The sequence below is a fragment of the Thamnophis elegans genome, chromosome 4 (assembly GCF_009769535.1).
Source record: "Thamnophis elegans isolate rThaEle1 chromosome 4, rThaEle1.pri, whole genome shotgun sequence".
Classification (NCBI taxonomy): domain Eukaryota; kingdom Metazoa; phylum Chordata; class Lepidosauria; order Squamata; family Colubridae; genus Thamnophis; species Thamnophis elegans.
Window position 1 is genome coordinate 139,768,153 of NC_045544.1, and position 17,260 is coordinate 139,785,412.

The 17,260-nt window shown below is 49.5% G+C and overlaps 1 protein-coding gene across 1 annotated transcript; it reads left to right on the plus strand.

Annotated features, from left to right (window-relative positions):
• Positions 1–1,976: 1,976 nt before the first annotated feature.
• On the plus strand, positions 1,977–15,517 carry CENPV (centromere protein V). Its single transcript, XM_032217075.1, has 5 exons — positions 1,977–2,310; positions 5,730–5,828; positions 10,025–10,094; positions 12,183–12,297; positions 15,186–15,517. Exons 1-5 carry the CDS (start codon positions 2,045–2,047, stop codon positions 15,329–15,331), a joined length of 696 nt encoding a protein of 231 aa, XP_032072966.1. The 5' UTR covers positions 1,977–2,044; the 3' UTR covers positions 15,332–15,517.
• The last annotated feature ends 1,743 nt before the right edge of the window (positions 15,518–17,260 follow it).

Consider the following 17,260-nt stretch of genomic DNA (forward strand, 5'->3'; position numbering starts at 1 on the left):
TGACAGGGCAACACCTCATGTGCCCTCAGAAATGACTCCGCGTGCCATCTGTGGCTCCGCGTGCCATAGGTTCGCCGTCACGGATCTAGCCGTTGTCTATCCACTGTAGGATGAAGGCCTCTTCCCAACCTGTACGGTGACGAGCGTTCTTCTCACAAACCGCCATTCTTGCGGAGGTCATCCGGTCCAGTACAGGAAACATCCTTTTCATGTCTGCGTCATGATCGTTTATTTTTAAAAATTGGCATGAGTCAGCCATGATTTACGACCGAGTCACGGCTGCTGTTTATGGAACCTGGAACTTGACTAAAGAATCCAGTTCAACTTCTTCTTCAACTTCTGAAGGCGGTTAATAATGTTAGAGGTGGAGTTTAGAGGTGGATCTGTTTTTGGAAGTCTACCGATCTGGTGGGAACCGTGACACAATCACAATTTGGGCATTTGGCAACCAGGTCCCCCTCAACTGAAAAACAGTTGGTTTAGTGACCAAAGTCACGAAGGCGCTGAAAAGAGTGACTTATGGCTATTATTCACACTTATGACCCCACGATCAAAATTCAGATGCTTGGCAACTGACTCATATTTATGACGGTTGTAGGCTCCTGCGGTCAAGGGATCCCCTTTTGCGAGCTTCGGACCAACAATGGGGGAGCCAGATTCATTGAACAACTGTGTGATTCACTTAACAACCATAAGAAGAAAGGTCGTAAAATGGAGCAAAACTCACTTCAGAACTGTCTCACTTAGCGGCAGAAATTTGTGGCTCCTTTGTGGTGCAACAGTTGAGCCCAAAATTTATGTTGTTGAGTGAGAATTTGTTAAGTGAGTTTTGCACCTTTTTACGACATTTCTTGGCACAGTTGTTAAGCGAATCACTGCAGTTGATAAGTTAGTAATTTGGGTTGTTAAGTGAATCCGGCTACCTCGTTGACTTTGCTTCTCGGAAGGTTGCAAAAGGGGATCACGTGACACTCCGGGGCTCTGCGACCGTCATGAATGTGAACCCGTGGGCAAACGTTTGAATTTTGATCACGTGATTATGGGGATGCCTCAAAGGTCATATCTGTGAAAAAGGGTCATAAAGATGTTGAGACTCTAGAAAGAGCACAGAGAAGAACGCCTCTCTGCTTCTCTTCCTCTTCCTCCTCCTCCTCTCCGCCTTTCCTTTCCTTGCCCCTCCCTGCAGGTTGCTCCCCTCCACCCCTCCCTCCTCCTCCCCTTAGCCCCCTCCCTCCCCCTAGATCTATCTATCTTCCTTCCTTTCTTTCCCTCCTCCTCTTCCTCCTCCTCCTTCCTTCCACCCTCCCTTCTTCCCTTCCTTTCCCTCCTCCTTCCTTCCTCTCCCCCCCCAAATCTACCTTCCTTCCTTTCCCTCTTCTTCCTCCCTCCCCTTTCCGGAGATTGATCCCCTCCCCCTTCCTTCCACCTTCCCCTTCCCTCCTCTTCCTCCCACTCCTTCCCCAGGTTGCTCCCCTCCTCCCCTCCTACCCCCTCCCTTCCTTTCCCTCCTTGTCCTCCCTCCCCCCTTCTCCTCCCTTCCCCCTCCCCTCCTACCTTTCCCTGCAGCTTGCTCCCCTCCTACCCACCCCCTCCCTTCCTTCCTTTCCCGCCTCCCCGTCCCTCCCCTCCCTTCTTCCTCCTCCCCTTTCCTTCCACCCTCCCCTCCTCTCTCCCTTACCCTACTCCTCTCCCCTCCCCCTTCCCCAGGTTGCTCTCCTCCCCCTTCCCCCTTCCACTCTCCCCTCCTCCCTCTCTTTCCCCAGATTGCTCCCCTCCTTTCTTTCCCTCCTCCCCCTCCCTTCCTTCTTCCTCCCCCTCCTCCCCCTCCCTTCGTTCCTCCTCCTCCTCCTTCCTTCCACCCACCCCTCCTCTCTCCCTTCCCCTCCTCCTGCTCCTCCTCCCTTCCCCAGATTGCTCTCCTCCCCCTTCCCGGAGTTTGCTCCCCTCCTCCCTCCTCCTCCTCCCTCCTCCTCTTCCTCGGCGCAGGCGCGCCCTCCAGCGGCCGGCCGGGCAGCGCAGCGCAGCGCAGGAGCGGCCGGCCAGGATGGGGAAGGCGCGGAAGTCCCCGGCCCGCAGGCGGACGCCCCCGGTCCCTCCGCCGCCGCCGCCCCCGGCCAGCCAGCGGGGCTCCCGCAGCGGCGCCCGGGCTCCGTCCAAGCAGGCCCCGGCGGCCCAGGGGCTCTCGGGGGCGTCGGCGGCGGAGGAGCCCCCCGGCCTGGCCCTGGGCGCCCAGCGGGAGCGGTGGCTGCAGTTCCAGCAGCGGCAGCGGGTCAGCTGCGAGGAGGCCGCCAAGCTCCTGCTCGACGCCTTGTGAGTGGGGGGGAGGAAGGCCAGGACACCCCCCCGACGCCCCCTGCCCCCCTCGCGCAGCGACCCCCGGCCCTTTGCGGACCTGGGAACCCCCTTTTCTTTCCACCTGCCAATCAAAGGATCCCCCTTTTCTTTCCACCTGCCAATCAAAGGATCCCCCTTTTCTTTCCACCTGCCAATCAAAGGATCCCCCTTTTCTTTTGACCTGCCAATCAAAGGAACCCCCTTTTCTTTTGACCTGCCAATCAAAGGAACCCCCTTTCCACCTGCCAATCAAGCGAATCCCCTTTTCTTTCCACCTGCCAATCAAGCGAATCCCCCTTTTCTTTCCACCTGCCAATCAAAGGAACCCCCTTTTCTTTTGACCTGCCAATCAAGCGAACCCCCTTTCCACCTGCCAATCAAGTGAATCCCCTTTTCTTTCCACCTGCCAATCAAGCGAACCCCCCTTTTCTTTCCCCTGCCAATCAAAGGAACCCCCTTTTCTTTCCACCTGCCAATCAAAGGAACCCCCTTTTCTTTTGACCTGCCAATCAAGCGAACCCCCTTTCCACCTGCCAATCAAGCGAATCCCCTTTTCTTTCCACCTGCCAATCAAGCGAACCCCCCTTTTCTTTTGACCTGCCAATCAAAGGATCCCCTTTTCTTTTGACCTGCCAATCAAAGGAACCCCCTTTTCTTTTGACCTGCCAATCAAGAGAAGCCCCTTTCCACCTGCCAATCAAGCGAACCCCCTTTTCTTTCCACCTGCCAATCAAAGGAACCCCCTTTTCTTTTGACCTGCCAATCAAGCGAACCCCCTTTCCACCTGCCAATCAAGCGAACCCCCTTTTCTTTCCACCTGCCAATCAAAGGATCCCCCTTTTCTTTCCACCTGCCAATCAAAGGAACCCCCTTTTCTTTTGACCTGCCAATCAAGCGAACCCCCTTTCCACCTGCCAATCAAGCGAATCCCCTTTTCTTTCCACCTGCCAATCAAGCGAACCCCCCTTTTCTTTTGACCTGCCAATCAAAGGATCCCCTTTTCTTTTGACCTGCCAATCAAAGGAACCCCCTTTTCTTTTGACCTGCCAATCAAGCGAACCCCCTTTCCACCTGCCAATCAAGCGAACCCCTTTTTCTTTCCACCTGCCAATCAAAGGATCCCCCTTTTCTTTCCACCTGCCAATCAAAGGAACCCCCTTTTCTTTTGACCTGCCAATCAAGCGAACCCCCTTTCCACCTGCCAATCAAGCGAATCCCCTTTTCTTTCCACCTGCCAATCAAGCGAACCCCCCTTTTATTTTGACCTGCCAATCAAAGGATCCCCTTTTCTTTTGACCTGCCAATCAAAGGAACCCCCTTTATTTTCACCTGCCAATCAAAGGAACCCCCTTTCCACCTGCCAATCAAGCGAACCCCCTTTTCTTTCCACCTGCCAATCAAGTGAACCCCCCTTTTCTTTTGACCTGCCAATCTAAAGGAACCCCTTTTCTTTTCACCTGCCAATCAAAGGAACCCCCTTATCTTTCCACCTGTCAATTAAGCGAACCCCCTTTTCTTTCCACCTGCCAATCGAGCAAACCCCCTTTTTGTGACCTGCCAATCGAGTGAATCCCTTTCTGGATTCATGAACCAAGGGAAGCCCCTCCCCCCTCCACTTTATTTTTGACTTTCCAATCAATGAATTTTTTGGGGGGGGGGATATGTTCAGAGCTGCAGCGGGATAGGAAGGTGCATCTCTCCACTGCTGCGGCGGCGAGACCCCTCCCACCCCATTTAACCCCGAACCATCCCACTCCCCCTTAAGGCAGAACCCCGAGTTAGCCTGGGGTTTTCTCCCATCTGGTATTAGGAAGCCCCTGTCCTGGTCAGCCTGGACCCTCTCTCTTGGTGGGGAGGGAGGGCTACTTGGGGGTCCTTTAAAGTCTTTGGGGTACCCCCCTTACAATGAGAAAGGGGATCCCTAATGCCTGGCTTATACCCGGAAGTTTGGAAGAACTGAACTACGCTTGGGAATTGTTTCTAATTGCACCCTAATTGCACATTCTGAATCCACAAAGAAAATGTTGGAAGAGAAATTTGGGGAGGGGGCTTGCTTTTAAGAGGGTTGGTTTTCCTGAATCAGGGGTGGGGGTCTTCCTTTCACTTCTAGAGCCCCTTTGGGTCTAGGCCTGGGACCCTTAACCCACCCCACACCCCAGAGGTTTTCTCCAGAGCTCTGGATTGGGAAGAGGTAATGGATTAGATTTTGCACCCATGGATTCAGGAAGAGGGCCGTGTGCCTAGGTGTCCATGGGGCAGACGGAGGTTAATGGTGGGGAAGTCCATACGTCTGGTGGGGTGCTACCCTGCAGGGTGGGCGTGCTGAGGAACCGAAGAGTTGGAGGAAAAGGGGGTGCCTTTGGTGTAAAGCAGGGGTGTCTTATCTCAGCCTGGGGACTTCAGCTCCCAGAATTCCCCAGGGAGCCTGGCTGGGGAATTCTGGGACTTGCAGTCCACAGGTCTTAAAGCCGTCAAGATGAGACACCACTGGTGTAAATAGAACAGGTCAAAGGAAAGCAAAAGGTTAACTCTCCAGAATTCCAGCTGTGTCTTCCATTCTTAGGGACACGGCAGCTCAGGGGCTAAGACGCTGAGCTTGTCGATCAGAAAGGTCGGCAGTTTGGCGGTTCGAATCCCTAGCGACGCATAACGGAGTGAGCTCCCGTGACTTGTCCCAGCTTCTGCCAACCTAACAGTTTGAAAGCACGTAAAAAATGCAGGTAGAAAAATAGGAGCCACCTTTGGTGGGAAGGGAACAGCGCTCCGTACGCCTTCGGGGGCGTTGAGTCATGCCGGCCACATGACCACAGAGACGTCTTCAGACAGCGCTGGCTCTTCGTCTTTGAAACGGAGATGAGCACCGCCCCCTAGAGTCGGGAACGACTAGCACAGATGTGCGAAGGGAACATTTACCTTTACCTATTCCATTCTTCTACCCACTAGTGGCTGCACAGGTAGTCCTCGACTTACGGCCATTCACTTAGTGACCGTTTGAAGTTGCAACGGCACTGGAAAAAGTGACTTAGGGCCATTTTTCACACTTATGACCTTTGCAGCATTCCCATGGTCACGTGATCAGAATTCAGTTGCTTGGCACGTGACTCGTATTTATGACGGTCACAGTGTCCCAGGATCACGCGATCCCACTGTTGTAACGAGCAAAGACAACGAGGAAGCCAGAATCCCTTAACGACCATGGGACTCACTTAACAACTGCAGTGGTTGCCTTAACTTGTGGCGAGAACGATGGTCAAATGGGACGAAACGCACAACGAACAACTTGTCTCGCTTAGCCACGGAGATTTGGGGCGCCGTTTTGGCTGTAAGTCGAGGACTGCCTGTTTTATAATTCCTTGGTTCTGGAAATGATCGGGAATGTATCTCTCTCTCTTTAGTGAGTACCAAGGACTGGTGAAGCACACGGGAGGCTGTCACTGCGGAGCCGTCCGATTCGAAGTTTGGGCCTCTGATAACCTTCATGTCTTTGACTGCAAGTAAGTATCACCAGATACTTTTCTCCCTGGGGCAGATGGAAAGGACATGTTATCCTTCGCCGTACAGTCAGACGGATATTTAGGCTAGGTCTGACGCATTTGTCCATCTGTTGAGTGCTTCTCAAGGCCTTCCCAAGGAAAGGCAGATGTGAATATTCCATAACATTAAAGATCACGTTGCAGGATGTAAGCTGTTTCGAGTAAAGCTGCCTTCCGCAATTGACTGACGGTGATTTTGTCAATGCCGATAGTGTTCAAGTGGTTCTCCAGATGCTTTAGGATGATTATTATTGGTTGCACAATCAGCCAGATAATTTAGACTAGATTTGACACATTTGTCGTGACCCGACAAAAGCGCGAACGTCATAAGCGCGCTGACAACACCGCGGCACTAAAACCGCGATGTCAAAAGCGCGCCGACAACAGCGCGCCGACAACAGCGCGCCGACAACAGCGCGCCGACAACAGCGCGCCGACAGAAGCGCGATTTAATTTAAGGTAAGATTTACAGTTAGGTTTAGGGTTAGGTTTAGGGTTAGGGTTAGGGTTAGGTTTAGGGTAAGGTTTAGGGTTAGGTTTAGGGTTATGTTACAGCGCGCTTCTGTCGGCGCGCTTCTGTCGGCGCGCTTTAGGGCTAATTAGTCGCTCCTTCGTCGCACGGTTTTGTCACCACGCTTTAGACACCGCGGTTTAGTCAGGCACGCTTTTGTTGTGCGCGCATTTGTGGTGGAACCACATTTGTCCACCTGTTGAGTGCTCCCTAAGCGCCTGAGATGTGAATATTTTATAAGAAAGATCACATCACAGGATGTAAGCCGTTTCAAGCAAAGCTGCCTTTTGCAATTGACTGAGGTTTTTTTTGTCAATGCCAATGGTGTCCAAATGGTGCTCCCGATATTGTGGGATTATTATTATTGTTATTATCGGTTGCACAGTCAGCCAGATATTTACACTAGATTTGGCACATTTATCCACCTGCTGAGTGCTCCCCAAGCACCTGAGATAGGCAGATGTGGACATTTGATCATGTTCAAAGGCTTCATCGCAGTAATTATTATTATGGTAGTAATTATTTTTTTCCTGCAGTTCTGATTCTCCTCTGAAGTCTCTGTCTGTCTTAGCAATAGCAGTTAGACTTATATACCGCTTCATAGGGCTTTCAGCCCTCTCTAAGCGGTTTACAGAGTCAGCATATTGCCCCCACAGTCTGGGTCCTCATTTCACCCAGATAGATAGATGATAGATAGATAGATAGATAGATAGATAGATAGATAGATAGATAGATTAGATAGATGATAGATAGATAGATAGATAGATAGATAGATAGATAGATAGATAGATAGATAGATAGCAATAGCAGTTAGATTTATATACCGCTTCATAGGGCTTTCAGCCCTCTCTAAGCGGTTTACAGAGTCAGCATATTGCCCCCAACAACAGTCTGGGTCCTCATTTTACCCACCTCGGAAGGATGGAAGGCTGAGTCAACCTTGAGCCGGTGAGATTTGAACAGCCGAACTGCAGATAACAGTCAGCTGAAGTGGCCTGCAGTACAGCACTCTAACCACTGCGCCACCTCGGCTCTTGTTGGGTTGCAGAGCCAAACCAGACAGTTACGGAGGTGCAGAGGACAGACTCAATCATCCCTCTGTAGAACTGGATCAGCAGCTCTTTGGGAAGTGTGAGCTTCCTGAATTTGGCGCAGGAAGAACATTCTTCGTTGTGCTTTTTGGATGACGTTTTTGACATTAGATGTCCATTGTAGGTCTTGAGATAGGGTTGAACCTAGAAATTAAAGACCTCTACTGTTGCTACTGTGTTGGCTAGTATTTTTGTCGACCTGTCAGGTTCTTCCCAAGCACCCAACGTAGCCAGATATTTGTCAAGGCTGCTTCCCTTATTAACCAAGAAAGAAACCACTCAACTCCATTTTTGCAGAATTAAGAGTACTTTTACTGATTATAAGTAAATAGAAGCTAAGCAAAGCTGGATCTGAGCAAAAGGGCACGCAAAGCATTAGATATCAATACATGACCCATTCCCCTCCCCTTGGTAACCCCGGTTCCACCACAAAACCGCGCTCGACTAAACCGCGCTCGACTAAACCGCGTAGCTGACGTCATCAACAGGGCGACAACAGCGCGGAGACAGAAGCACGCTGTAAACGCTAAACCTAAAATTAACCCCTAAACCTAAACCTAACCCCCCTAAATCTAATCCTAAACCTAATCCTAAACCTAACCCTAAACCTAACCCTAACCCTAACCCTTAACCTAACCCTAAACCTAACCCTCACCCTTAACCTAACCCTAAAGCTAACCCTAAACCTAATCCTAATCCTAAACCTAAACCTAACCCTAAACCTAACCCTTAACCTAACCCTAACCCTTAACCTAACCCTAAACCTAACCCTAAACTTAATCTAAACCTTAACCTAACCCTAACCCTAACCCTAACCCTTAACCTAATCCTAATCCTAACCCTTAACCTAAACCTAACCCTAACCCTTAACCTAACCCTAACCCTAACCCTAACCCTAACCCTAACCCTTACCTTAAGTTGAATCGGCTTGCTTTCAAAGCGCTATTTAAAGCGCCCTTCTTTCTCCGCGCTCGCTCTTGTCGCCCTGTTGATGACGTCAGCGACGCGGTTTAATCGGGCGCGGCTTAGTCGGGCGCGGTTTTGTCGTGCCACGGGTAACCCCAGCCCATAGTCCAATCCAATATCTCCACAGCTGTCAGGTGGGAGACATCTTCAAAAATCATCATCAGGTTGGTATGCCGGACAGTTGGCCTTGGCGGGAAACTCCCCTCCTTGCCAGATGTGCAGTACATGGTGAGAAAAACTCCCAATTAACAGTCCTCCTGTACAGATTACTTCCCTCACCCAAATACCATGCCCTCCCTCCCCGTTTCAATGGCAGCCGAAAAGCAAGCAGCAAAACAGAGGCTGACAATATTGTTGTTTAATAATATTTAAGGTTTTGTGGCAGGATGTCAGCCGTTCGAAGCAAAGGAAAATAATGTGTTTTTTTCCTCAAAGCCAAAAAGGGCTACAAAAACTTCCTTTTTTTTTTTCCAAAAGGGAGAGGGAATGTTAGATATCCTTTTAATCGACTTTCTTTTAGAATATGTTATAAGGATGTAAAGTTATGGCAGATTCATTGAGACTGGGGGGGGGGGGAAATGCCAGTAAGTGGTTGTGTCCTTAAAACCCTAATTAAATGAAAATTGTGGTCTAGTGATAGTAAAATATATAAATTCTAAAATGTACAACTCAAACTGAATGAAATATATGCAATGATTGTGGTAGAAACGCACGAAATGTACCAATGGATACGCTTTCTACAAGATGTAATGAAAGATTAATTTTTTGTGTGTTTTTCTTTAATAAAAACAATAAAAACTTTTTTTTAAAAACTTGCTTTTTTTCCCCACTTGCAGGCTCAGCCTACATGTCTGTTCAGTTCAGTTCAGTTTATTATATTTATATGCCGCCCTTTTCCCCCGAAGGGGACTCAGGGCGGTTCACAACTCGAACCGGGGAGGGGGATACAGACAAAAGATTTAAAAAACCACAGCATAACAATATATAATTTAAAACTCACAACAGTCATACCATTCGAGATGGGGGCAACAGCTCTTTAGCCCCAGGCCTGTCGGAACAACCAGGTTTTGAGGGCTTTGCGGAAGGCCTGGAGGGTGGTGAGGGTTCGAATCTCCACGGGGAGTTCGTTCCAGAGGGTCGGAGCAGCCACAGAGAAGGCCCTCCTCCGGGTAGTCGCCAGTCGACACTGGCTGGCGGATGGGATTCGGAGGAGGCCTAATCTGTGGGATCTAATTGGTCTAGTGGAGGTAATTGGCAGCAGGCGGTCTCTCAGGTACCCAGGTCCAATACCATGAAGGGCTTTATAAGTGACGACTAGCGCCTTGAAGCGTATCTGGAGACCAATAGGCAGCCAGTGCAGCTCGCGGAGGATAGGTGTTACGTGGGTGAACCGAGATACACCCACGATCGCTCGCGCGGCTGCATTCTGGACAAGCTGAAGTCTCCGAATACTCTTCAAGGGCTGCCCCATGTAGAGCACGTTGCAGTAGTCCAGTCTATGTCTGGGCCTTTTGTTGAGAGAGTCTCTCTCCCCAATTCATATTTCTTCTCCTCCTCTTCCTCCTCCTCCTCCCCTTCTCCTTCTCCAGTTGCAGCATCTGTGTGAAGAAACAAAACAGGCATTTCATTGTGCCCGCTTCCCACTTCAAGTTGTTGAAGGTAAGAAGAGGGCAGGGAGATGTTGCCTGGGCTCCTGTGGGCTTATTCCAGTGGTGAAATCCAATTTTTTTTTACTACCAGTTCTGTGGGCGTGGCTTGGTGGGCGTGGCAGGGGAAGGATACTGCAAAATCCCCATTCCCGCCACACTCTGTGGCCAGCTGGAGGTGGTATTTGCTGGTTCTCCGAACTACTCAAAACTTCCGCTACTGGTTGTCCAGAACCTGTCAGAACCTGCTGAATTTCACCCCTGGCTTATCCCCTTGGCATTTTGAGAAAATGTGGACAAGCTGCTTGCTTGAGAAACCATCTGTCAGCGTTCCAAGTATCATGTAGAATTAAATCAGAGTCCAAGGCAAAACGATCCTTAAAGTTCCAATTTACCAATAGCAATAGCAGTTAGACTTATATACTGCTTCATAAGGCTTTCAGCCCTCTCTAAGCGGTTTACAGAGTCAGCATATCGCCCCCAACAATCCGGGTCCTCATTTTTACCCACCTCGTAAGGATGGAAGGCTGAGTCAACCCTGAGCCGGTGAGATTTGAACAGCCGAACTGCAGAACTGCAGTCAGCTGAAGTAGCCTGCAGTGCTGCACTCTAACCACTGCACCACCTCGGCTCAATTTAATAAAGCAGACATCTTAGCACATCTGTGTTAATCCCAATTCTGGAAATGACATCAGAATCCCACCCAGTTCAAAGTTCATGATCTTGTCCCCACGCCCACAATCCATCACGTGGTCCAATCTTCTTCTCCACCCAGCTGCTTCTGGTCAGGTGTAAAAGTGCGGAGACAAAAGACGACCTTGGCTTCTAGTAAAGAATGAAAACAACACATTCCGCAATCCTACTCCTGTCTATCCCCCCTCCCATCAACTATACTAAAGAAACAGCACAATGAAATAAGAGAAAGTGTGTGGCAGGCCAAAATTCTAAAAGGAATATAATTGCAGGCCTGACACCATCATTCTCCACTGAGCAACTCTGCAAAAAGTTTAGTGGGGAACCACACTTAGTGACTTTGTATTTACGGGGTCCTTGGTACTCTCTGAGCTGGGGGGTTTTCTTGCAGACATTTTATTGACCCAGCTAGATAATATTATCAGGGCTAGAAGAGAGGGAGAGTTGTGGAGAGGAGGAGAACTGTGGGGTCCTTGACGCACTCCGAGCTTGAGTTGTTTTGTTGCAAACATTTCATGACCCAACTAGGTAACATCATCAGTGCTACGGTGGGAGGGAAGGAGGGTGGCAGAGTGGAAGAGGAGGAAGAGAAGGGATGGAGGAGGAGGAGGAGGAGGAGGAGGACTGTAGGGTGCTCCCTGAGCTGGGTGGTTTTCTTGCAGATGTTTCATGACCCAACTAGGGAACGTCATCATTGCTAGAAGGGAGAGGGGTTTGTAGGGAGGAGGAGGAAGAGGAGAGGAGGAGGAAGAGAAGGAGGAGGACTGTGGGGTTCTCTGAGTTTGGATTTTTTTTTTTTGCAGACGTTTCATAACCCAACTAGGTAACACCATCAGTGTTTGGCAAGTCTAGATAAAATAAGAACTAGGGAGGACATGATAGCAGCATTCCAGTATTTGAGGGGCTGCCACAGAGAAGGAAAAGGGGTCAAGCTATTCTCCAAAGCACCAGAGGGGCAGGGCAAGAAGCAGCAGATGGAAACTCATCAAGGAGAGAAGAGAGCTAGAATTAAGGAGAAACTTCCTAACAGCGAGGACAATGAAGCGGTGGAACTGCTTGCCACCAGAAGTGGTGGCTGCTCCGTCAATGGAGGTTTTCAAAAAGAGATTGGACAGCCGTTTGTCTGAAACGGTACAGGGTCTCCTACTTGAGCAGGGGGGCGGGGCTGGACTAGAAGACCTCCAAGGTCCCTTCCAGTTCTGTTATTCCTTCCTTCCTTCCTTCCTTCCTTCCTTCCTTCCTTCCTTCCTTCCTTCCTTCCTTTCCCTGGAGGTTTTTAAAGAAGAGATTGGACAGCCACCTATCTGAAATGGTATATAGGTTCTCCTGCTTGAGCGGGGGGCTGGACTAGAAGACCTCCAAGGTCCTTTCCAGCTCTATTCTTCTTCTTCTTCTTCCTCCTCTCCAGGGTGCGGACCATCTCACCACGTACACCTTCAACACTCATGCCGCCCAACACACCTTTTGTAAGACGTGCGGCGTCCAGAGTTTTTATACCCCGCGTTCCAATCCGGACGGTTACGGTAGGATACGATTTTTGTGGATAGAGGGTAGGGGTAGCTCGTTTGAATCCAGCCGTTCTCTCCCAGAAATGAATCCATCCTCTTTCTCATATAACCCTGGCATCAGGGTGACAAATAGCATCCAAAATTAAATCAGAGTCCGAGGCAAAGGATTCCTCAAAAGTCCCAATTGATGAGGAGAGCCACGTTGGCCCATCTGGGAAAACCCAGATCTGAAAGCTTCCCGGTTTTCCCCACCCAGTTGAAAGTTCAAGATCTTGCCATCCCCACACCCACAAGTCCATCCCATGGTCCCATCTCCCACTGCCATGCTGGCAGCTTCCACCCATCCAGTTCCGGTCAGGTGCAGAGGTGCAGAGACAAAGGATGATGACCTTGGTTTTCTAGAAAGAATGTTGTTATGGCTACCTATCATCTAACTCCCTACATTTCCGCCCTCCCATTTTCCCACAATAGAAAAATGCGTAGTAGAATAATAGAAAGTGTGGCAGGCCAAAGATCCACAAGAAAAGATGGCTGCAGGCCTGGTTCTTCTCAATTTTAATTTTCTGGGACTGCAACAGATGTAAATTGAACCTCTAGGCTACAGCTGGAAGTTGTTGCACAGCGAATCTTGGCATATTTCATACCTGTGAAAAGTTTTTTTTTTTTGGCAAAAAAAAAAAAACAGCATAATTTTCTTTTTAAGAGCCTGCAGTCACACTCCTTCTGTTCCATGGGTAGACTTGTGACGGGTGTACAGGCAGTCCTCGACTTAACAACGGTTCATTTAGTGACCGTTCAGCGTTTACAACGGCACCGATCACCGTCCCCGTGATCAAAATTCAGACGCTTGGCCACTGACTTATATTTGTGGCGGTTTGCAGTGTCCCGAGGTCACGTGATCGGTTTTTGCGACGTTCTGGCAAGCAAAGTCCATGGGGAGGCCAGATTCACTTAACAACCGTGTGACTCACTTAACAATTGCAGTGATTCACTTAACAACCGTGGGAAGGAAGGTGGTGAAATGGGGGGGGGGAATCTTGCTTAACAAACGTCTTGCTTCGCGACAGAAAATTTGGACTAACTGAGGTTAGATCTGACTCTCTGTTAGGTTTCCGAAAGAAGCCCTAATTAACTTAGGAGCCTCAAGCCAAGTTTCAAAGGAAATCCAGTCATTTATTAGGAACAACCATTTCAGACAAATGGCTGTCCAGTCTCTTCTTAAAAACTTCCAGTGCTTGAGAGCCCACAGCTTCTGGTGGCAAGCTGTTCCACTGGTTAATTGTCCTCACAGTCAGGAATTTCTCTCTTTAACTCCAGGTTGCTTGTCTCCTTGAGTAGTTTCCACCCATTGCTTCTTGCCCTGCTTTGGAGAATAACTTGACCCCCTCTTCTATGGGGCAGCCCCTCTAATATTGGAAGACTACTATCATGATCAAGATCTCATGAAGTGTTATCTACCACTTTTGTAATGCCTTGGTGTTCTGAACCCCAACACACCAACAACACCTTGGCAGCAATCCAGACTTCCAAGATAAGAAATACACACGAGAGCTTCTCCAGCGTTGGTATCTTAGTGGAATCCTGCAAACAGCCTCCTCCCAAAGTCTCTACTTATATACTCTCTTGGGAGGAGCCTAATTACAACCACCTGGGTCCAATTATCTTCTGTATCTGCGTAGTTGCTCTCAGCGCTTATCTGCCCGCCTTTGCCTGGCATCCGGGTCCAACTCCCTTAGCTCCTCCCCACTGATCCAGGGCCTGACGTCAGGGACAAACTCCCTTTGGCTTTCACCGCTGTTCCATGCCTCAGGCGCCTCCTGGTCGCCAACCAGCCTCTCTGGTCCCTGCTCGGAGTCTGAATCCTGCCCAGGGTCCTCCACATCATCCAGAGCCAACTCATAGAGCCCCTCGCTGTCGGAGTCTGTTTGCAGCTCCGACGGTTCCTGCTGGGCCACAACACCTTGGTAAGGCCACACTTGGAATCCTGAATCCAGTTTTGGTCGCCACGATGTAAAAAAGATGCTGAAACTCTAGAAAGAGTGCAGAGAAGAGCAAGAAAGAAGATTAGGAGGCTAAAAATACGAAGAACGGTTGCAGGAACTGGGTATGTCTAGTTTAATGAAAAGAAGGACTAGGGGAGACATGATGGAAGTCTTCCAATATCTCAGGGGTTGCCCCAGGGGTTGCCCCAAAGAAGAGGGAGTCAAGCTATTCCCCAAAGCACCTGAGGGCAGTACAAGAAGCAATGGGTGGAAACTAATCAAGGAGAGAAGCAACTTAGAACTAAGGAGGAATTTCCTAACAGTGAGAACAATTAATCAGTGGAACAGAAGTTGCCTCCAGAAGTTGTGAATGCTCCAACACTGGAAGTCTTTAAGAAGATGTTGGATAGCCATTTGTCTGAAGTGGTGTAGGGTTTCCTGCCTAGGCAGGGGGTTGGACTAGAAGACCTCCAAGGTCCCTTCCAATTCTGTTATTCTATTCTATGCCCCCCCCTCCCTTTGTCCATCTTTTCATTAAACTAGACCTCCCCAATTCCAGCAACCATTCTTCGTATGGTCTTGCCTCCAGCCCCCCCCCCCCCATGGTCTTCGTTTAGCAATAGACTTAGCAATAGACTTATATACCGCTTCATAGGCCTTTCAGGCCTCTCTAAGCGGTTTACAGAGAGTCAGCATATTGCCCCCAACAATCTGGGTCCTCATTTTACCCACCTCGGAAGGATGGAAGGCTGAGTCAACCCTGAGCCAGTGAGATTTGAACCGCTGAACTGCTGATCTAGCAGTAGCCTGCAGTGCTGCATTTAACCACTGTGCCACCTTGGCTCTTCGTTGCTCTTCCAATTCTATTATTCTGCAACAACTGCGGTCTCTCTCTCTCTCCCCCCCCCCCCGCCCCCGCAGGAATCGCGCCCCACTGCCTGGATGAAGGGACCATCACCAAAATCACGGTGGAGCCGATCAACGGGAAGGAATGGGAGAAAGCGGTGAAGGGGCACCCGACCATCAGGACGATGTCGAAGCCCTCCCTCCCGCCTCCCTTCTTTTAATTCGGGGGTTTTCGTATAGGAAGCCAAAGACCCCCCCCCCATTGTTTGTGTGTGTGTGAAATAATCTCTCTCTACTGCCTATTTCCCCCCCCCCTCTCCCTCCGTCGGATAGAATAGCGGCATAGAAACAGAAGGATCTCAATCCTACAGGTCAAAAAAAATGTATTTTTCTTCTCTTGAGAAAAAGAGCAATTTAAAAAAAAAAAAAAAGATTTATACACTGCGAAGCCCCAAAACCACATCGCCGTGTTTGCTATAAGGTGCAAAAAATCCAGAGGGGAATTTCCAACGGGGTGCTCTAACCGCGAGTCCTCGACTTACAAACTTTATAAAGCGACCATGGGAAGTTACAACGGCGTTGAAAAATCATCGCCCACCTTGGTTCCAGTTGGAGCCGGAGAAGTTTCTTGGATGAGAAGTGAAACATCTTGTGGGAGCTTCATCCCTGGAGGCTTTCAAGAAGAGACAGGACTGCCATTGGTCAGAAATGGTGTAGGGTCTCCTGCTTGAGCAGGGGGTTGGACTAGATGACCTCCAAGGTCCCTTCCAACTCTGTTATTCTGCTCTCCTTCCCTCTTTCCTTCCTTCCTTCCTTCATGTCTTGAGGTTTTCAAGAAGAGATGGGACGACCACTTGTCATAAATGACATAGGGTCTCCCACTTGAGCAGGGGGTTGGACTAGATGACCTACAAGGTCCCTTCCAACCCTGTTATTCTGCTATCCTTCCTTCCCTCTTTCCTTCCTTCCTTCCTTCTTTCCTTCCTTCCTTCCTTCCTTCCTTCCTCATCTCTGGAGGTTTTCAAGAAGAGATTGGACGACCGCGTGTCAGAAATAGTACAGGGTCTCCTACTTGAGCAGAGGGTTGGACTAGATGACCTTCAAGGTCCCTTCCAACCCTGTTATTCTGCTATCCTTCCTTCCTTCCTTCCTTCCTTCCTTCCTTCCTTCCTTCCTTCCTTCTTTCCTTCCTTCCTTCCTTCCTCATCTCTGGAGGTTTTCAAGAAGAGATTGGACGACCGCGTGTCAGAAATAGTACAGGGTCTCCTACTTGAGCAGAGGGTTGGACTAGATGACCTTCAAGGTCCCTTCCAACCCTGTTATTCTGCTATCCTTCCTTCCTTCCTTCCTTCCTTCCTCATCTCTGGAGGTTTTCAAGAAGAGATTGGACGACCGCGTGTCAGAAATAGTACAGGGTCTCCTACTTGAGCAGGGGGTTGGACTAGATGACCTTCAAGGTCCCTTCCAACCCTGTTATTCTGCTATCCTTCCTTCCCTCTTTCCTTCCTTCCTTCCTTCCTTCCTTCCTTCCTCATCTCTGGAGGTTTTCAAGAAGAGATTGGACAACCACTTGTCAGAAATAGTACAGGGTCTCCTACTTGAGCAGGGGGTTGGACTAGATGACCTCCAAGGTCTCTTCCAACCCTGTTATTCTGCTATCCTTCCTTCCCTCTTTCTTTCCTTCCTTCCTTCCTCATCTCTGAAGGTTTTCAAGAAGAGATTGGACGACCGCTTGTCATAAATAGTACAGGGTCTCCCACTTGACCCGCGGGTTGGACTAGATGACCTACAAGGTCCCTTCCAATCTACCCCTCTAATACTGCCTTCAAAGAAAAAAACCAGAAAGTCCAGCCTCTTGGGGAAAAAACACATTTTGGGGACAACCATGGCCTGCACGATGGAGAATCTCCATAAGATATTTAGCCATTGGGGGGGGAAAGTGATTTATGACCGATTTTCACACTTAATGGCCGTTGCAGCATCCCCAGGGAAGTCACGTGATCAAAATCCGGACGCTTGCCAACCGCTTCGTATTTAGGACGGTCGCGGTGTCCCAGGGATGATCACCTGATCCCTTTTTGGTGACCTCCTGAAAAGCTTAACTCCACGAGTCAGCCCGGTTCCACTTAACAGCCTTCACAACCGCAACG

Coding starts and splice junctions, on each gene's coding strand:
- CENPV (XM_032217075.1), top strand. CDS start 2,045: ATGGGGAAGGCGCGGAAGTCCCCGGCCCGCAGGCGGACGCCCCCGGTC. Junction 5,829..10,024: donor CTTCATGTCTTTGACTGCAA/GTAAGTATCACC, acceptor CTCCTTCTCCAG/TTGCAGCATCTGTGTGAAGA. Junction 12,298..15,185: donor TTCCAATCCGGACGGTTACG/GTAGGATACGAT, acceptor CCGCCCCCGCAG/GAATCGCGCCCCACTGCCTG.